At 41.6% G+C, this 22,197-nt stretch overlaps 1 protein-coding gene across 1 annotated transcript in view; it reads right to left on the bottom strand.

Annotated features, from left to right (window-relative positions):
- The window catches only part of slf2 (SMC5-SMC6 complex localization factor 2), a 111,722-nt gene that overhangs the window by 46,622 nt on the left and 42,903 nt on the right, over positions 1-22,197 (bottom strand). Inside the window, exons 3-5 of the mRNA XM_072557085.1 lie at positions 19,247-19,932; positions 17,537-17,582; positions 2,070-2,099 (exon numbers count right to left, since the gene is read on the bottom strand). Of these exons, the coding sequence (XP_072413186.1) occupies positions 2,070-2,099; positions 17,537-17,582; positions 19,247-19,765 (595 nt within the window). The 5' untranslated portion in view covers positions 19,766-19,932. The remainder of the gene's footprint in view (positions 1-2,069; positions 2,100-17,536; positions 17,583-19,246; positions 19,933-22,197) is intronic.

The raw sequence follows: 22,197 nt of genomic DNA on the forward strand, positions 1-22,197 counted from the left end.
ATGCTGGAGATCAGAGCTGAAAATATGTTGCTGGAAAAGTGCAGGAGGTCAGGCAGCATCCAAGGAGCAGGAGAATCGACGTTTCGGGCATGAGCCTGAAGAAGGGCTGATGCCCGAAACGTCGATTTTCCTGCTCCTTGGATGCTGCCTGACCTGCTGCGCTTTTCCAGCAACACATTTTCAATTTATAATGTATTGGCCTTGTTGAGCTTATTGAAACCCTACCAAGCACAATATTTGATTTTCTGTTTCCCTCTCCAGCTCAAATGCGGTTTACCTTACTAATTTACATGGGACATTGTTTTCATGCTGTGATCTGTTTGCAATGGCCTGTAGTGAAACCATAGTGCAATATAATGCAACATGCTAAGCATTTATTTGCCTGCCTGCATAACATGTTCTGAAACATACGATTACGCTTGCACAGATGGACATTTGAATTTTGTTTCAATTTCTGTTAAATGCAAACTTGTCCTTTTAGATGGGGTTTTAAAAAAAGTCGAGTTGCACTACCATTTCACTACAGACCATTGCAAACAGATCATAGCATGAAAACAGGATGTCCCAATGTAAATTAGTAGGAAGGCAAACTGCATTTGAGCTGGGGAGGGAAACAGAACACGAAATATTGTGCGCAGTAGACATTTTCAACAAGCTCAACAAGGGCAATATATTACTAAAGCAGACTGAATGGTGATATTCCAAATCCCCTTACATACCAGGTTGCATTTACAACTTCAATACTATACTTCCACCTATTCCATGCATTAGAAAACTAAAATGGGGAATACAGAGACAAAAAGCCATTACAGCTCCATTCCTGACACTTAAACTTACATGAAGTCTTGATTTGTTCGTAACAGGGTCCTTATCAAGCAAAAATCAGATCTGATTGTGTAGGCATTTAATTGATAGATTTTCAGCCATCCTTGAAGCATTCAGTTCTGCTTTTAAAACTTGCTTTCTCAGCATGGTTTGCCTTTCTCTCCCAAGAAACTAAATTGAATCTTAAGCACCACTGACATGAAGCAAACCATCAATTTTTTATGATGCGATACTTTAACAGATCAAAGAAATATTGAATCCCTACAGCGTGGAAGCACTTTATTTGGCCCAGGTCCACACCCATCCTCCAAAGAACATCCTGCCCAGACCCAAATCCACTCTCCTCCTGTAATCCTGCAAGTCCTATGGCTAACCCACCTCGACTGCATGTCCCTGAACACTATGGGCAATTTCCCATAGCCAATCCATCTAACCTGCACATGTTTGGACTGTGGGAGGACACCCACACAGACACAGGGAGAACATGCAAACTCCACAAACAGTTGCCCAAGTATGGAACCGAACCCAGATTCCTGGTGCTGTCAACCACTGAGCCATCTTACTTAAATGAGGAGCTCTGTTCACTTCTATCAGCAAGCAGGCATAGCACACCTCGCTGAGTTAACACAGGAGTATCTGTAATGTTGTTTCTGCCCAGGTCCAAACTGGGGACCTTTCACGTGTTAGACAAACGTGATAACCACTACACTACAGAAACACAACACTTATGAGTTAATGTTTTCCCACAAGGCCTGCCTAATTAAATCTGCATTATTGTTTTAGTCTGGCTTTCAGGAGAAGTTTTTGTATCACCTTCTCTGGTTTCCTTTCCACCCACATTATCTCCAGTGGAATGGAGCTCCAATCAACTGGCTGGCAAGCACCATTTACAGCTTACGACAAAACCCACGCTCAGAGGGTAAATTGCTAAGCTATCCCAAGCCTGCTCAGTTTAACCATTTGATTGAGAGGCTGGATAGCTTCAAAAAAAAACAAACAAACAAACAAACAAACAATACAAGCATGACCCAATGAGATCTCAATGAGGAATGGAGTCCTGTCCCCATCTTCAGGTTCTTACCATCTGATGAGTTAAGTACTTAAAATCTAACATGTACTGCACAAGTTGGCAGTGCAAACAGAAAAGTCTCAATCCCAAAACTCTGGTATCTATGGTAAGATATTCCTATCGTTCCCATAACAGTTAACAACCAAAAAGAAGCAGCATGCTTAGTATTACTCACAGGGCTTTAATTTATTTCTTCCACCAGCATCTGCAAGGATAATATTTTAGAGAAAGTAATTAACTGGGAGGGAAGGAAATCTAAATGAAAATAGGTGTTCTAATATCTTTTATTTTACGTAGAATGGTGATCACTCTTTCCAGAAAGACATAGGAAAACTTGGGCCAACCTTAGTGGAGGTGGTGGTATAATGAAACTAGTGCTTGGCTTATAATCCAAAGGCTCAAGCCAATGCTGTGGTGACTAGGTTCAAAGCTCATCATTGTAGTTGATGCAATTTTGACTAAACAAATTTGGAACACTATTCTAGTCTGTAGTAATGATGGCTATCACAGCAATCATTGCTTGTTGTTAAAAAGTCCATCTGGTTTGCTAATGCTTCCTCTGGAGAGGGAGGTCTGCTGGGTGGCTCGATTTGGACATGCTAATGCTCGATGGCATTGCTGCCTCACAGCACCAGGGACCCGGGTTCAATTCCAGCCTCAGGCAACTGTGTGGAGTTTGCACATTCTCCCAGTGTCTGTGTGAGTGTCCTCCTAAATCCAAACACGTGCAGGTTAGAGGAATTGGCTATGTTAAACTGCTCATAGCATCCAGGGATGTGCAGGCAAGGTGGATCAGCCATGCAGGATAAAAGGAAAGGGTACGGGGTTGAGTCTAGGTGGGAGGCTCTTCAGAGAGTCGGTGTGGATTTGCTTAGCCAAATAGCCAGTTTCCACACGGTAGGCATTCTACGTAAAAAGTATTCGACAATAACACTATGGCTATAATAGACAGTAAATGCAAGAAAAGTTTGGAAATGCATAGTCATAGAGATGTACAGTATGGAAACAGACCCTTCGGTCCAACCCATCCATGCCGAACAGATACCCCAACCCAATCTAGTCCCACCTGCCAGCACCCAGCCCATATCCCTCCAAACCCTTCCTATTCATATACCCATCCAAATGCCTCTTAAATGTTGCAATTGTACCAGCCTCCATCACTTCCTCTGGCAGCTCATTCCAAACAAGTACTACCCTCTGCGTGAAAACATTGTCCCTTAGGTGTCTTTTATATCTTTCCCCTCTCACCTAAACCTATGACCTCTAGTTCTGGACTCCTTGATCCCAGGGAAAAGACTTTGTCTATTTATCCTATCTATGCCCCTCATAATTTTGTAAACCTCTATAAGGTCACCCCTCAGCCTCCGACGCTCCAGGGAAAACAGCCCCAGCCTGTTCAGCCTCTCCCTGTAGCTCAAATCCTCCAACCCTGGGAACATCCTTGTAAATCTTTTCTGAACCCTTTCAAGTTTCACAACATCTTTCCCATAGGAAGGAGACCAGAATTGCACGCAATATTCCAACAGTGGCCTAACCAATGTCCTGTACAGCCGCAACATGACCTCCCAACTCCTGTACTCAGTACTCTGACCAATAAAGGAAAGCATACCAAACGCCTTCTTCACTATCCTATCTACCTGTGACTCCACTTTCTAGGAGCTATGAACCTGCACTCCAAGGTCTCTGTTCAGCAACACTCCCTAGGACCTTACCATTAAGTGTATAAGTCCTGCTAAGATTTGCTTTCCCAAAATTCAGCACCTCACATTTATCTGAATTAAATTCCATCTGCTACTTCTCAGCCCATTGGCCCATCTGATCCAGATCCTGTTGTAATCTGAGGTAACTCTCTTCGCTGTCCACTGCATCTCCAATTTAGGTGTCATCTGCAAACTTACTAACTGTGCCTCTTACTCTCGCATCCAAATCATTTATGTAAATGACAAAACGTAGAGGACCTAGCACCGATCCTTGTGGTATTCCACTGGTCACAGGTCTCCAGTCTGAAAAACAACCCTCCACCACTACCCCCTGTCTTCTATCTTTGAGCCAGTTCTCCCTGTATTCCATGAGATCTAACCTTGCTAATCAGTCTCCCATGGGGAACCTTGTCAAACGCCTTACTGAAGTCCATATAGATCAAGTCTACTGCTCTGCCCTCATCAATCCTCTTTGTTAATTCTTCAAAAAACTCAATCAAGTTTGAGAGACATGATTTCTCATGCACAAAGCCATGTTGACTATCCTGAATGAGTCATTGCCTTTCCAAATACATTCTGTCCCTCAGGATTCCCTCCAACAACTTGCCCACCACCGAGGTCAGGCTCACTGGTCTATAGTTCCCTGGCTTGTCTTTACCGCCCTTCTTAAACAGTGGCACCACGTTTGCCAACCTCCAGTCTTCCGACACCTCACCTGTGACTATCGATGATACAAATATCTCAGCAAGAGGCCCAGCAATCACTTCTCTAGCTTTCCACAGAGTTCTCGAGTACATCTGATCAGGTCCTGGGGATTTATCCACCTTTAACCGTTTCAAGACATCCAGCACTTCCTCCTCTGTAATCTGGACATTTTGCAAGATGTCACCATCTATTTCCCTACAGTCTATATCTTCCATATCCTTTTCCACACTAAATACTGATACAAATATTCATTTAGTTTCTCCCCCTTTTTCTGTGGCTCCACACAAAGGCCGCCTTGCTGATCTTTGAGGGGCCCTATTCTCTCCCTAGTTACTCTTTTGTCCATAATAGATTTGTAAAAACCCTTTGGATTCTCCTTAATTCTTTTTGCCAAAGCTATCACTACTGCTGAATGTATCCAAGAATCCAACTGTCCAACTTTAGTCTCAGGTTAAAACTTTATACTAGGAGAAAGTGAGGACTGCAGATGCTGGAGATCAGAGCTTAAAAATGTGTTGCTGGAAAAGCGCAGCAGGTCAGGCAGTATCCAAGGAACAGGAGAATCGACGTTTAAGGCGTAAGCCCTTCTTCAGGAATGAGGAGGGTGTGCCAGACCTGCAATCTTCTTCCCGACCTCTCCGCCCCCATCCCCTCTCCGGCCTATCACCCTCACCTTAACCACCTATTGCAATCCCAACGCCCCTCCCCCCAAGTCCCTCCTCCCTACCTTTTATCTTAGCCTGCTTGGCATACCCTCCTCATTCCTGAAAAAGGGCTTATGCCCGAAACGTCAATTCTCCTTCTCCTTGGATGCTGCCTGACCTGCTGCGCTTTTCCAGCAACACATTTTTAAGCTTAAAATTTTATACCTCAAGGAGGACCAAACCATAAAACTATTTGTCTTTCTTTATACTAGACTCAATCTACTTTTAACTTTGAACCAGTGTGAGAGAGCCCAAGTGACAGAGGCCACACTGTTGACATCCTCCTGCCTTTTCACTTTTCCATTTTGGTTTAGCAGGCATTAAACTTGATTTTCCTTCAGATGAAGAAAAACTTAGCATAGTCTTTAAGTTGCTTCACTAAAAATATACAACTAAATTTTTATTGGAATTATATAGTTTCAGATTAAAAACAACTTTAACCTTTGTTGGGATCAAACAGCCTAGACACCTCCAACCAATGGAAATGATATCTGACTCTTTTAATGTTGTGAAAACACTAATCAAGTTACACCATAATCTTTCAATTTCTTGAGAAGACAGTCACAACTTGTACAATTTTTCCTCGTAACTGAACCCTTGAAGTTCAGATAAATCTTGTAAACCTCACTCACTTCTAGTAAAGCTAACTCCTTCGGAGGCCAATATATCCTTCTTACAGCATGATACCAACACTGCTCAGTATTCCAAGGGTGGTCTAATCAAACTGTAGCAAGAATAGCTGTCACATGATTCTTCACTTGTAATCAAATCTTGCATGTGAAGGCCAGAATTCAATTAGCCTTTGATTACCTTCTGGAACGGAGACATTTTGGCGATTTATACACTTAGACCACAAATCCCTCTGGACATCCACTGTTTCAGGAAGTTGTAAGCCTTCCCTTTTTTTAAAGCTACTAACAGATTATTTTACATCCACCTGCAAAGATATCACTGACCATTCAGCTAATCTCTTTAATGCATCCATTTACACTGTTCAAGACGAGAGAAGTAAGAACTCAGTCAGTCTTTGTTTGAAACTGATTTATTTACAGGGTGAAACATTACAAGGATATATCTCTTGACTCCACTCTGCTCCTGTGTCAAAAAGTAATTTGTTTTGCACTCAAGTAACCATGTGATCAAATTGATTTGTATGTACTTAGCCTGAATTGTCAAAAATAATATCTAGCGTCATTTTCTTCATCACTAATTCTGGTTACATTAATTTTGGTGAGTCGCTGTCCTGAAATCAATATGTTTGAGTTTTCCAATAATGTTATCATTTTTACCTTTATTGCAAAGCAACTATTAAACATATCCACTTCCTTGTTTTTGGTCATATCACCATGATTAGTTTTCAAGGGACCCAGATTTCTCCTGGCACTATCAACTTCCTAATAGCCGTAAAATAATGAATTGATTTTTATACCACTTACATGTTTTTTGCTAATACTCGCTTCTGGCAGTTCTTTTATCTCCAGAGTACTCTCTCCATCTTTCCCATTGGATGGGATCAACGTTTTCTTTATCAGAAGGTTATCTGCAACTGCTCTTTCAGTTTGTCATCTTTCAGCTCTTTAGTCTCCAAAGACAATTGTTTTTAATTTTGCCAAGTAGAACTTTTGCCTCTTTGCGAAAAAGTTTAGTTCTGCATTAGGTTTGCTTGAAACCTCCTGTCACCTTCTGACCTTTCCACCCAGTTAAACCTGCCCAGTTCACTGTTCCATTGAAGTCAGACTCACCTAATTTACAATTTTAGTTGTGTTTCTCCCTGCAAAAGGTTCTTGAATTAGATTATGTAACTGCTGCTGTCAGGTAAAAATTAAGGCAGTTCACCACTCAACTCATGACAAGTCCCATTATTGGTGTACAAAACTAACCTGAACACCCTCCAGAAATTCACTTATATGTTGCACGCTGGTTTACTTACTCCAGTCCACATAAAAGTTTAAATTTATATTCAAACTACGCAGCCTTTACTACATGTTTGTCTGATTTCTACTTTCCAGTAATCTAGCGGGGGGGAGGGGACAAGCTGGATGTTTAAAAAGGAAATTGAAGGGGTAGTTAGAACAAGAGAAGTCAAGAAAGACAACAGTATCAAGGAGGCAGAAAACTGGAAAAGGCATCATGCTGTAAAGTTGAGTGAAATAAGGGTTGAGGGAAAGGGTTGAGGGAAAGGGTGAGAGCAGTAACAAATTAAAAATTCTATATATGAATGCACGAAGCATTAGACACAAGGTGGATGAGCTTGAGTCTCTTTTGGAAATTGGCAGATACGATATTGTGGGGATAACTGAGACGTGGCTTCATGGGGACAGGGCCTGGGAAATGAATATTCAAGGCTACACGTGCTAACGTAAGGACAGACTGACGGGCAGAGGGGGTGGGGTGGCCTTGTTGGTAAGGGAGGATATTCAGTCCCTTGCGCGGGGGGACCTAGAGTCAGGGGATGTAGAGTCAGTGTGGATAAAGCTTCGAAACACTAAGGGTAAAAAGACCCTTATGGGAGTCATCTACAGGCCCCCAAACAGTAGTCTGGATGTCGGATGTAAATTGAATCAGGAGCTGAAATTGGCTTGTCGCAAAGATGTTACTACAGTTGTTATGGGGGATTTTAACATGCAGGTAGACTGGGAGAATCAGGATGGTATCGGGCCTCAAGAAAGAGACTTTGTGGAGGGCCTCAGAGATGGATTCTTTGAACAGCTGGTGCTGGAGCCGACCAGGGATAAGGCGATTCTGGATCTGGTATTGTGTAACGAACCAGAATTGGTCAGTGACCTCGAAGTGAAGGAGCCATTGGGAAGTAGTGACCATAATACAATAAGCTTCAATCTGCAATTTGAGAGGGAGTGGGTACAATCTGAAGTGACAATATTTCAGTTGAATAAAGGGAAATATGGAGCTATGAGGGAGCAACTGGCCAAAGTTCAATGGTTCAATACCTTAACAGGGAAGACCGTGGAGGAACAATGGCGGATATTTCTGTGTATAATGCAGAAGTTGCAGGATCAGATCATTCCTAAAAGGAAGAAAGATCCCAGGAGGAGACATGGGCGGCCGTGGCTGACGAGGGAAGTTAAGAAACATATAAGGTTAAAAGAGAAAAAGTATAACTTAGCGAAGATAAGTGGGAAAACGGAGGACTGGGAAGCTTTTAAAGAACAACAGAGGATTAGTAAGAAGGAAATACGCAGAGAAAAAATGAGGTACGAAGGTAAACTGGCCAAGAATATAAAGGAGGATAGTAAAAGCTTTTTTAGGTATGTCCAAGGCAAAAAAATGGTTAGGACAAAAATTGGGCCCTTGAAGACAGAAGCAGGGGAATATACTACTGGGAACGAAGAAATGGCAGAGGAATCAAATGGGTACTTTAGATCTGTGTTCACTGGGGAAGACACAAGCAATCTCCCTGAGGTAACAGTGCCTGAAGGACCTGAACTTAAGGGAATTTATATTTGCCAGGATTTGGTGTTGGAGAGACTGTTAGGTCTGAAGGTTGATAAGTCTCCGGGACATGATGGCCTGCATCCCAGGGTACTGAAGGAGGTGGCTCGGGAAATCGTGGATGCGCTGGTGATTATTTTCCAGAGTTCAATAGAATCGGGGTCGGTTCCTGAGGATTGGAGGGCGGCTAATGTTGTGCCACTTTTTAAGAAGGGTGGGCGGGAGAAAGCAGGAAATTATAGACCAGTTAGTCTGACCTCAGTGGTGGGAAAGATGCTGGAGTCTATTATAAAGGATGAAATTACGGCACATCTGGATAATAGTAACAGGATAGGACAGAGTCAGCATGGATTTATGAAGGGGAAATCATGCTTGACTAATCTTCTGGAATTTTTTGAGGATGTAACTCAGAAGATGGACGAGGGAGATCCAGTGGATGTAGTGTACCTGGACTTTCAGAAAGCTTTTGATAAAGTCCCACACAAGAGGTTAGTGAGTAAAATTAGGGCTCACGGGATTGGGGGCAAAGTACTAGATTGGATAGAGAATTGGTTGACTAATAGGAAACAAAGGGTAGTGATTAACGGCTCCATTTCGGAATGGCAGGCAGTGACCAGTGGGGTACCGCAGGGATCCGTGCTGGGACCGCAGCTTTTTACAATATATGTAAATGATATAGAAGATGGTATCAGCAATAACATTAGCAAATTTGCTGATGACACAAAGCTGGGTGGTAGGGTGAAATGTGATGAGGATGTTAGGAGATTACAGGGTGACCTGGACAAGTTAGGTGAGTGGGCAGATGCATGGCAGATGCAGTTTAATGTGGATAAATGTCTGGTTATCCACTTTGGTGGCAAGAACAGGAAGGCAGATTACTACCTCAATGGTATCAAATTAGGTAAAGGGGCTGTTCAGTGAGATCTGGGTGTTCTTGTCCACCAGTCAATGAAGGCAAGCATGCAGGTACAGCAGGTCGTGAAGAAGGCTAATAGTATGCTGGCCTTCATAACAAGAGGGATTGAGTATAGAAGCAAAGAGGTTCTTCTGCAGCTGTACAGGGCCCTGGTGAGACCACACCTGGAGTACTGTGTACAGTTCTGGTCTCCAAATTTGAGGAAAGACATTCTGGCTATTGAGGGAGTGCAGCGTAGGTTCACGAGGTCAATTCCTGGAATGGCAGGATTGCCTTACACGGAAAGACTGAAGCGACTGGGCTTGTATACCCTTGAGTTTAGAAGACTGAGAGGGGATCTGATTGAAACGTATAGGATTATGAAAGGACTGGACACTCTGGCAAGAGGAAACATATTTCCATTGATGGGGGAGTGCCGAACCAGAGGACAACTTAAAAATACGGGGTAGACCATTTAGGACAGAGATGAGGAGAAACTACTTCACCCAGAGAGCGGTGGCTGTGTGGAATGCTCTGCCCCAGAGGGCAGTGGAGGCCCAGTCTCTGGATTCATTTAAGAAAGAATTGGATAGAGCTCTTAAAGATAGTGGAGTCAAGGGGTATGGAGATAAGGCTGGAACAGGATACTGATTAGGAATGATCAGCCATGATCATATTGAATGGCGGTGCAGGCTCGAAGGGCTGAATGGCCTACTCCTGCATCTATTGTCTATTGTCTAAGGCTTAGCATCTACCAACATGAGACCTAAACACAGCTTCCAAAGTTTTAAGTCATTTAGTTGTACAGACTTTGAATATTAAAACTCTTCATCTTGCACTCAAGAAACCCAAGAGTGCCAAATTTCAAAGCGAGTAAGGGTGCTGATGGGTTTGCAAATCAATTTTATGAGGCTTGACATTGCCATTGAGAATCCCACCAAGAAACCATCATCCCACATGTTTTTCACCTTACCCAGGTGTCCCTAACGTCTTTATAGTACAGATCACAACATACAATCTTCACTTCTCAACAAGGTATGACCAACTCTGGACCACAATGCCCTGATGTACAGAATATAACTTGAACTTGAGACCAATAACTGAGTGACAGAGATCAAACACTGAATCTCAATTATAGATGCAGTCAGACTAAAAAAAAGAAATCAAGCTGACAGGAGTGAAAATCTTTTTAATTGGTGAATAGTTGGGTTCTGAAATGCAGTGCCTAACACTATGGTGGAAGCAAATTGATTCATGACTCTTAAAAGAAAATTGGATGTAAACTGATGGGAATAATCTGCTGGACTAGCAGGAAAAGGCAGAGGAACGGGGAGCAAGGAGGGAGAATACAACAGGCAGCCCAAAAACAATCAAGGGGCCAAATGCACTCCTTCAATGCTGTGCGCATTCTACAATTTTATTCCATCTACTACAGTCTAGTCACACATCAAGCTCTTGTCTGGATCATTAATATGTGAATCTCCACTTTTACCCAAACTTTTATACTTCGCAATGTGCATCAAAAGACATGGCAATTTTTATTAAATATTTACTACCTCAAGTTTATACAAACTTTTACACGTACTTGAAGTACAAAGTTACAACTGCTTCCCCGACCATGAAATTCCCTAACTTTTGCAATCTGTTATGGTGCACATTTTTCTGTGACCATTGTGTCAAATGTTTAGTGCCTCCTTCTTGGTTCTTTGCTCATTGAACTGTTCGTCAGCCTTAAAAGATTTCAACAATAATTTTAAAGAATCATATCCATTTGTTCAAATCATATTCATCTTTATCCTAAGATTATTCCTGAATCCTGTGATGCAAGTTTGGATCCAACATAAGTATTCAGATGGCACCAATGTAAAAGCATGAGTACATTGCTTTCTCCTTGATAGGCATAAATGGAAAGACTGCGCTTTTCTAATCTTCCAACAAGCAAACTATTCACAGTTTACAAAGATATGATAACATAAAATGCTTTATATATTTTTACCCTCAAGTAAGTGAGCAGCAAGAAATAATCAGCCTAATTTATCTAAACCAACTTAGCTCGAAGTCCAAAGATGTGCAGGTTCGGTGGACTGGCCATGCTAAGTTGGCCACAGTCTCCAGGGGTATGCAAGCTTGGTGGAGTAGCTGTGATAAGTGCAGAGTTACAGGGAAAGAGTAGGGATGTGGATCGAGGTGGGATGCTCTTCAGAGGGTCATTGTGGACTCAATGGCTCAAATGGCCTTTTTCCGGACTGTAGGGATTCTATGATTCTAAATAACATGCAATATGAACACAGCCTTCCTGAAGCAGTAGATGGTTATCTTGTCTAAATTGAAAAAAAAAATCAATCTATTTCTCTACATTCTAAGGAAATCAGGGCAAAATCACACCCGAGCAGCTTCAGTTTAATAAATGCCCTTCTTTTTGTTCATGTGTAAACAACTTGAAGGGAAGGCTATGTCCACCCATCAAATGTTTCCAGAAGCTAGTAACAAAACCGACATTTGTATCTGTCAAGATCTTCTCTTCAACGGGAAGCATGAGGCACAGTAGACCAAATCTTTCCCTGAGGAATCTCATCTCCAAACCTCTTGGAATTCTCAATTTTAGAACAGTGTCTACCAGTTCAGCATGTCATAAGTGAAATTATTGAATGCAAACAAGTCTCTACCACTAGCTAATTATTTTCAAGTTAAGCAGCAGCAACTTATACTAATGTAGTGACTAACAACCTAAAATATCCCAAGGCTTTTCACAGTGTTAGTTTTTAATGCTCCCGAGCCCTGGTTAGGACTGGTGACAAGCAGCTTGGTGAAAATAATCAAATTTAGTCAATATGATAATAAGTATCTGAGAGAAGGAGAGAGAGGTAAAGAGGCTTAGGGTTATTCAGTTGGCCTTACATCTGCCAATAGTGGTACAGCTAAAATCAGCAATGCTCAAAAGGACAATATTGGAGAAATGCAGAAACTGCTGATGATTGTTACAGAAATAGAGAAGCCAGGAAGTGATTCAAATAAATGAGAATTTTAAAATCCGTGCATATTCTGACTGGGAGTCAATGCAATTCAGTAAGCATGGGAATTATTAAAACAAACGAAAAGCAAAGACATAATGGATTTGATTTAAGTATGAGAACTGAATTAAGTTAGTAAGTAGCAAACAGACGACACTATTCTGATCCTCTAAAACCTGAACTCTGCAGAAGTGAGAAGCTTTGCAGCTTTCAGATTCTTCAAAGAACAAAAACGACTGAAAACAAAAAAATGCCAGAGATCACAGCGGGTCAGGCAGCACCCATGGAGACAGAGAGCAAGCTAAACATTAGATTCGTGTTAAACATTAGATTGTTCTCTCTCCATGAAAGCTGCCTGACCTGCTGTCATCTCTGAAATATGTGTTGCTTGAAAAGTGCAGCAGGTCGCTTTTCCAGCAACACATTTTCAGCTCTGATCTCCAGCATCTGCAGTCCTCACTTCCTCCTCCTGTCATCTCTGACTGTTTTTGCTTTTGGCACAGTTCCCAGTATCTGCAGTAATTTGCTCCCAAAGAATGAGGGCAGCTCAACTCATCATGGTTAATGGGGATTTTAGGGAATGTTGAGTACCTTAGTGAAAATTAAGTGATCATCTACCCAGAGGTAGTTTAACGAATGGTAATGTGTGAACTCACCTACGGAAAATATAGAACCAAGCACATTGCTAAGCAAGGGCTGTAAAGCAAGAGCAGAGACATGAGTTGTCGCAGTAGATTAGATAAAGGGCTTATGCCAGAAACGTTGATTCTCCTGCTCCTCGGAGGCTGCCTGACCTGCTGTGCTTTTCCAGCAACACACTCGTGACTCTGATCGCCAGCATCTGCAGTCCTCACTTTCTCCCAGCATTGAGACAGAGTAAACTAATTGAGCACGAAATGATGTGAAGTACAGGTTTCTGGAATTTCCGAAGCAGTGGGCGGCACTGCTGCCTCACAGCGCCAGAGACCCGGATTAAATTCCCGCCTCAGGCAACTGACTGTGTGGAGTTTGCACATTCTCCCAGTGTCTGTGTGGGTTTCCTCCGGGTGCTCCGGCTTCCTCCCACAGTCCAAAAATGTGCAGGTTAGGTGAATTGGCCATGCTAAATTGCCTGTAGTGTTAGGTGAAGGGGTAAATGTAGGGGAATGGGTCTGGGTGGGTTGCGCTTCGGCGGTCAGTGTGGACTTGTTGGGACAAAGGGCCTGCTTCCACACTAAATAATCTAATCAGTATTCTGGGGAACCAACTAGGAGGGTGTGCTATTTTAGATCTAAAATTATGTTTATGAGAAAGGGCTAATTAACAAGCTTGTTGCAAAAGAACCTACAGGGATGAGTGACCATAACGTGATAGACTTTTAAATTAAATTTCAATGTGAGGTAGCTTATTCTGAAGCAAGGGTGTTAAATTTGAATAAGGGCAATTATGAACACAGGAGGTACAAATTGGCGGAAGTGGATTGAGAAAATTCAATAAAAGGCATGACTTAATATAATCTACAAATGCAAGGTACGGTTCTGAAAGAACACTACATCAACTAAACATTCTTCCATGGTGCAAAAACTCAAAAATGATCAATTAACTATGGTGAACAAAACCAGTCCAGGACTGCATAAGATTAAAAGAAAAGACTTATAAAGTTGCCAGAATTGGCAGTAATTCTGAGAATTAGGTGGTTTAAAGAGTACAAAGCCAGACCAAGAAACCAATAGAAACCAGTAGAATAGAATACAATTCAACCTAGCAACAAACATAAAAACAGACTGTGAATGCTTCAACAGATATATGAAAAGGAAATATTTGGCTTGTGTGAATGTAAATCTATTAAAGGCCAGTCAGGAGCATTGATCATGGGTAAATGAAAAAAAGGTAGGGAAGCTAAATGATAAGTTTATTTCTGTTTTCGCTGAGCACACTAAAAATCTCCCAGAACTAGAGACCTAAGTTGTTTAGGGAGAGTAAGGAGCTGAGGGAAATGAGCACAAATCAGAATATTACAGTAAAATTCAAAACTCAAGGGGCATCAATTTATTTGGCTTACTGCCTCAGAAAGCTGCCTTCATCAAAGACCCATCGTACCCAGGTAACGATCTCCTACAACCTCATCAGTCAGGCAGAAAATACAGAAGCCTGAACACACACCCCAGCAGGTTCAGGAACAGCTTCTTCCCAGCTGTTATTAAACTGATGAAACAGCCTCAAATAATGCTGACTTAGTTAATCTTGCACTCACCTAGCGCACAGCCTGTGCAATGCAACCGATATGCCTCCAAGTCTTGCTGACCTGTGTACCCTTGCTTTATTATGATCTGTCTGCACTGCTCATAAACAAAGCTTTTCACTGTATTTCAGTCCACATGACAATAAATAAATCAGCTGATAAACCCCAGGACCTGATGGGGCTTTGTTTTGAGTTTTCCTGCAGGAGGTTTTTTTTTGAAGAAGTTACTGATACAATTGATAAAAGAGTCAATGGGCGTAGTACACGTTTGACTTTCAGAAGACTTTTGATACAGTCCCCCACAAGAGGGTAATTAGAAAATGTTAAAGCAATTAGGATAGGAGACAACATACTGGCATGGATTAATGATCGACGAACAGACAGAAACCAGAGACTAGGAATAAATGGATCATTCTCATGATAGCAGGCTGACACTGGTGGGTACCACGAGGATACTTGGGCTTCAGCTGCTCACAATACATATCAATTACTTGGAGGTGGGGACCAAATGCAATATTTCCAAAGTTGCAGATGAGATATTTGTATCATTAATAGTCACACGTGAGGTGCCAGAAGACTGGAGGTTGGCTAATATGGTGCCACTATTTAAGAAAGGGGTAAGGACAAGCCAGGGAACTATAGACCGGTGAGCCTGACGTCAGTGGTGGGCAAGTTGTTGGAGGGAATCCTGAGGGACAGGATGTACATGTATTTGGAAAGGCAAGGACTGATTAGGGATAGTCAACATGGCTTTGTGGGTGGGAAATCATGTCTCACACTAACTTGATTGAGTTTTTTGAAGAAGTAATGAAGAGAATTGATGAGGGCAGAGCAGTAGATGTGATCTATATGGACTACAGTAAGGCGTTCAAAAAGGTTCCCCATTGGGAGACTGGTGAGCAAGGTTAGATCTCATGGAATACAGGGAGAACTAGCCATTTGGATCCAGAACTGGTTCAAAGGTAGAAGACAGAGGGTGGTGATGGAGGGTTGCTTTTCCAGACTCGAGGCCTGTGACCAGTGGAGTGCCACAAGGATCGGTGCTGGGTCCTTTACTTTTCGACATTTATATAAATGACTTGGATGTGAGCATAAAAAAGTATAGTTAGTAATGGGTAAGTTTGCTCGCTGAGCTGGAAGGTTCATTTCCAGATGTTTCGTCACCCTACTAGGTAACATGTTCAGTGGGCCTTAGGCAAAGCACTGCCGATAAGTCCTGCTTTCTATTTATATGTTTAGGTTTCTTTGGGTTGGTGATGTCACTTCCTGTGAAGTGACTTGCTATTCTTGTTCTCAGAGTGGTAGATGAGGTCTAACTCGACGTGTTTGTTAAGTGTGTTCCGGTTGAAATGCTATACTTCTAGGAATTCCAATCAATAAACACATCGAGCTAGACCCCATCTACCACCGCCTGAGAAAAAGGGGAGACTTCATTACAGGAAATGACATCACAAACCCAAAGAAAACCAAGCATATAAATAGAAAGCAGGACTTATCAGCAGTGCTTCACCTGAGGCCCACTGAACATGTTACCTAGTAGGGTGATGAAACTTCTGGAAACAAATGTTCCAGCTCAGCAAACAAACCTACATCCAGAACCTCAACCTGATCTACAAATCTTCTCAAAACTCATATGGTTACTAAGTTTGCAGATGACACCAAAATTAGAGATGCAGTGGACAGCGAAGGTTACCTCAGATTACAATGGGATCTTGATCAATGGGCTGAGAAGTGGCAGATGGAGTTTGATTTAGATAAATGTGAGGGGCTGCATTTTGGGGAAGCAAACCTTAGCAGGACTTATACACTTAATGGTAAGGACCTCGGGAGTGTTGCTGAACAAAGAGACCTTGGAGTGCAGGTTCATAGCTCCTTGAAAGTGGAGTCGCAGGTAGATAGGATATTGAAGGCGTTTGGTATGATTTCCTTTTATTGGTCAAAGTATTGAGTACAGGGGTTCGGATGTCATGTTGCGGCTGTACAGGACATTGGTTAGGCCACTGTTGGAATATTGCTTCTGGTCTCCTTCCTATCAAGTTCCACAACATCTTTCTGAAAAGGTTCAGAAAAGATTTACAAGGATGTTGCAAGGGTTTGAGGATTTCAACTATAGGAAGAGGCTGAACAGGCTGGGGCTGTTTTCCCTGGAGCATCGGAGGCTGAGGCGTGACCTTATAGAGGTTTACAAAACTATGAGAGGCTTGGATAGGGTAAATAGACAAAGTCTTTTCCCTGGGGTCGGGGAGTCCAAAACTAGAGGGCATAGGTTTAGAGTGAGAGGGGAAAGATATAAAAGGGACCTAAGGGGCAATGTTTTCACACAGAGGGTGAATAAGCTGCCTGAGGAAGCGATGGAGGCTGGTACAATTACAACATTTAAAAGGCATCTGGATGGATATGTGAATCGGAAGGGTGAGGAGGAATATGGGCCAGGTGCTGGCAGATGGGACTAGATTGGGTTGGGATATCTGGTTGACACAGACAAGGTGGACTGAAGGGTCTGTTTCCGTGCTGTACATCTCTATGACTCTATAGAGAGCTAAGTGGGAATGTGTGTCGCAAGGAATTAGTTCTGTGGCTTCGTGTGGATTTGGACAAGATAGGTAAAACATGGTAGAAGGAATATAATAATGGAAAAAAAATGTTTGATTATCCACTGTGGAAGGCGAAACAACTGTGCAGAGTATTGATAGTGTCATACAAGAGGGTGGAGAGTGCAGGTGTACAAAGGAACTTCATCAATAAGTCTGTGACGGCTAACATGAAACCGCAGTAGGCTATTAAGCAGCCTCTTGGAATTTTAGCCTTTACCGAAAGAAGATTTTTACTTGCCGCAAGAATGTGGTGAAGCTTTAAGGGGCTGATGTCACTCATGGTCTTTTACAACTCAAATATTATTACATTAAGACATGTAAATAAAACCAATTCTGAATTTGGCTGCGATTGCTTTTGGTACCTGTTAATGATGTTGAAGGTACAGAATACGTTCTCCTCAAGGCAGCCTGTAGGAAACCAAAAGAAAGAGACAGTAAGAATGCTACAAGCCAAGCCTCCCAATGATTACAAAGCAGGCTTTAAGCCTGATTGTTTCTTTAGCTATGGGAAAAAAGTGAGGTGTTACCTCCAACACACATACATAAATTATACAAAATTTGCAAAACATTGAATATAGCTTAGATTTGTCAAGATGTTTAAATGCTCCGTTATTCTGAAATGTCAAACAGGCCAAAATTAAATAATTAACAGACTTGGGTTATCTCCTTTCCAAATATACTGAAGAGGTTCACTGATGTTACCTAGTGTGGTGATGAAATGTCTGAAAATGAACCCTGCAGCTTAGCGAGCAAACCTACATCCAGAACTTCAACCAGAGCTACAAATCTTCTCAAAACTCACTTAAACTGAGGAAGTACACTCTATATTCACCAGAACTATATCAGTTAATACAGGGAAACATTTACTATGGTGCAACTACCCATACACTTTAAAATCACTTGATAAGGAGCAACAAAGGGACAGTACATGAGGTCTGTGAAGCAACTTTAATATTACATCTTTCAAACAAAAACAAAGGGTTGGAAACCCAAGTTGTTCAAATTCAGGATGTGGGAACCCACAATTCATTTATTAAATCTCAACAAGAATCTGAAAGTTGTAGCTTTGAGGTAAAAAGAAACTTCCACAACATTGGGAGGATATAAAAAAGTATAAACCAAAATTCTATTTGCTCTTAATGTAACAGGACACTACTCTGCAGCAAGAGCAAATGACGACAGATGCCAGAAATTGGAAATTAGAGCAGAAAATATGAGAAATATCTGGCAAGTCCAGCAGCATCTATGGTGAGAGAAACAAAAAGCTTAACATTTCTGGTTGATGACTGTTCACCAGAAAAGACAGGGTGGAAGGATATGTTTTGTGCAAATAATGGAGGATTTAAAAATAAGTCAGTGCTAGGGTGATAGATCAAAGGCATTAAATAGCACAAGAGTTTGACTTGGCAGACTCAAAGGGTTAGTACCTGCCCAATCAAATCCTTTGCCATTTAATCTTCGCACAGAAGCTACCAGACCTGTGTTTTATCCCCTCCGCAATTTAGGTTTTTATACCTGATTTTATGTGAGCAGATTACTGTCTAAATCATTGTTTCTCTATCACTGGAGTCATGGATGCCTCAACTATCCTCAAATTACAATCCAATACATCTTGCCATTACATACTCTGTTTACTTTACACATAAATTAAACCATATCATGGCATGTACAGAACAATGTACCGAGTATCCTGAAATGGGTCTGCAAGACAGAATCAAAACAGGAAGATGACAGATTAAGTCTTGGTGAACCAATCGTATCCAACCTGGCAATAATTATTTACAACAAGGCTTGTATTTCCAAATTAAGGAAGGGGAGAAGAAAGCAACAAGAAGCCAGATACTCAAGGAGGACAGAAAACTGTTGTGATGCAAAATGATGATTCTGGTCAATATTACATTAACACAAGATGAACTCAAGTCCACAACCACATAATAGCATTTATGATGATGCAGCTTTCAGCGAGTCAAAATCAGGAACATTACACAGATCAAGTGGCTGACAAACATACAGAAGAGAGAAGGAACAACCACCACCAGATTGGGTAGGTTAGGTTAGGTTACTCAACTTGCCTGATTTACAGGACCCCCTGAGAAAGGGCTGGTTGAAGAATGGTTTCCTTTTTGCATGCCCTTGAGTTTCCGTAGCTCTCGAGCCTTTTTATAGGCCTGAAGAGAATTATCCAAACTATGCTGATGTTGCAGCCTTCTCAGAGATAAGCGAGGTCTCATATTGCGCAGTGCACTTTCTGAGCTGTTTCTACGATTAGAATTCTTCAAAACATCCAGTGATTCTGGTGGCAGCATGATTCGGTGGTTTGGGAGAGCACTTCGCCGCAAGGCAGTTGTTTGATATTCACCTGTGTCACATTTGGAACTTAATCTTTGTGTTGCAGAGGTCACGTCGGAGTGTGATGACTGTTTAACATTTTTCCCTCGATCCAGTACTACAATACCCTCCGAGGGACATGGGTTTGAAGGTAAAAACAGTCTTCGCACAATTACTCGAGGAGAGCCAGGATGCTGAGTTACCTGGCATTTAACTACACCTCCCATGCTTTCCCTTTTGTCCGACTTTAAGGCACCCTTCATAAAAGCCTCAAGCACAGGGCTCCTCTGAGGTGATGAGGGCAAATGCACAGACCGTTTAGATTTAAATGACGGTTTCTTGTGGCTGCGGAATGGTTCAGCATTCTGCAATACAGAAGTGCCACCTGTTTCACCTCTTCGAGGTGACCCCAAAATTAATCTATCCTTCCCTACGTGGAACAAAAGGAGAAACCAAAAGTTAAAGGAGAAAAGACATGAGTACAAAACCAAACTATTTTCCAGAAATTTTACAATTACTCACAAGCACAATATTGAATGGAACATTGATATAATGCCTTTAACATAGCAAGATATCCCTTGGCATTTTACAGGTTCATAATCAGACAACAAGTAACACTGACCCAAAGGAAAAGATAGATATTAAGACAAATCTTGGTCAAAGAGTTAGCATTTAAGCAATATCTTAAACATAGAGAGCTGGAGACTGGTGTTCCAGTGCAGAGTGATAAGATTGAATTAGTGAAAAGGGAGTGAAAAGCTTTAAATTTTTGAAGTTAACCTTATATGAAATCAAGGAATGAGTACCTGCACTTTACGTATCACTAAACCTAACCCTATCATTGCTTGAAGTCTAAAGTGAATTTAGACTTGATAGCAGGTCCCAATCAAGTCAACCAACGTATCTGCTACAGAGCAGGTAAGATCAGTCAAGTCTTAACTGTTCTTTGTAAATGCCTGAAAGAGCAGTGATCCAAATCCAGTAGTATAAATAAGAGAAGTGTTGTCATAGTTACCACACTGCATCAGAGGACCAAATTTAGAGAGGAGAGTTTGGACAAAAGAGTAGGGAGGTGTTCTTTTTCGATCATTAACCTCACGTGCACCAAGTGTTGAATCGACCATTAAGATTGAGGAGCCAAGTAGGTCATTCAGCAATGTCTGCTCTGCCAACCAATAGCTGCACAGGAGGGATGAGCTTTGAAGATACTCAAAACTGAAATCACAGAAAACAAAAAAAAACTCAAGATTGCCCAAAAGCAATAATGACAGGGGATTTTATTCAAAGGAAAACATTTGGATATTTCTGCAGCTGATGTGACTGTAGGATGGTATGCTTATTTCCCCAGTGCTAGGGCCAAGCACGGCCTAAGCAGCTGCAGGACATTCTGATGGAAGAAACAGAACAGAAATAGTCATAGAGACCTATAGCACAGATAAAGGCCTTCTCGAGTCTGCTCTGGTCAAAAACAAACACGTAGCTATCCTAGACTGGAGATGTGTTCCATGTTGATACCAACTACCTAAGTAGGAAGAGGGTGAGGTTGTGAAAGCAAAACTTTAGTTAAGAAATAAATTAAGACCACAGACATCAAGTATACTTATGTCAGGACTCGTTCAGGTGCTATGCGCTCAGAGATCAGGATTAGTGGAATAGAGTGGTTTTGAAAGCATGGCTGGAGAGAATCATTTAGGAGGGCACAGAATTTAGATTCTTGACGCACTGAAATCAATACTAGCAAGATGGCATGAGCACAAGTTGGATGGGCTGTGCCCCTACAGGAAGGGGATCCAATTTCTTCTCAGAGGTTTCACAAGTACTGTGGGGAAGAGTATAAACTAGAACAGCTGGGACACAAGAACCTGAGCAGGGAGAAAAATGTGAGGGAAACAACAATGGGCTAGAAAGTACCGCAGTCCAACCTGAAATATGGAACCTAAGTCTAAACAAAGGGGGAGCAGAGGGGTTGGGGAGGAGGCCTGCAATACACTGGATAGCTTCATAAAAGCCATGACGACATATAAGCAATGATTAATAATTAAGGAATGATTACATACATCACAACTATACACTCAATTTTGGCAAAAGAACACAACTGAAACATGGCCCAACTATGGCTAATAAAAGAAATGAAGGATACTATTAGATCCAAAGAGGAGTCACATGAAGTTGCTAGAGAAAGCAGTAAGCCTGAGATTTGGGAACAATTAAGAATTCAACTAAGGAAGATAAAGCAATTAACAAGGCAAACAGAGTTAAGATGCAAGGAATAAAGTCTAAGAACTTCTTAAAGTACTTAAGAAGCAAAAGATCAGTCAAGTTATGAGTGAAAGTGTAAAGTCCTAGTCCGAAACAGAACAACTGATAATGGAAGACAAAGAAACAACAGCAATTAAACAACTGCTTTAAATAAAAAACAAATTAGACAACAACACCTTAAAAAAATTACAGATAGTAGAAATCTGAACAGAAACCGAAATTGCTGGAGAACTTCAGCATCTGTGGAGAGAAAACAAGAGTTAACGTTTTGGATCCAACGATCCCTTCTTCAGAACTAATAGTGGCTTGAAAAGATGGTATAAGCACTGAAAAATCAGAGGGAGGTGGAGAGAGAGAGAGAGAACACAGCAGTTAGGCAGAATAATGGATGGATTATTATTGAACTCAATATTCAGTCCAGGGTGCCATGGGCCTG

The sequence above is a fragment of the Chiloscyllium punctatum genome, chromosome 38, assembly GCF_047496795.1.
Source record: "Chiloscyllium punctatum isolate Juve2018m chromosome 38, sChiPun1.3, whole genome shotgun sequence".
Lineage (NCBI taxonomy): Eukaryota > Metazoa > Chordata > Chondrichthyes > Orectolobiformes > Hemiscylliidae > Chiloscyllium > Chiloscyllium punctatum.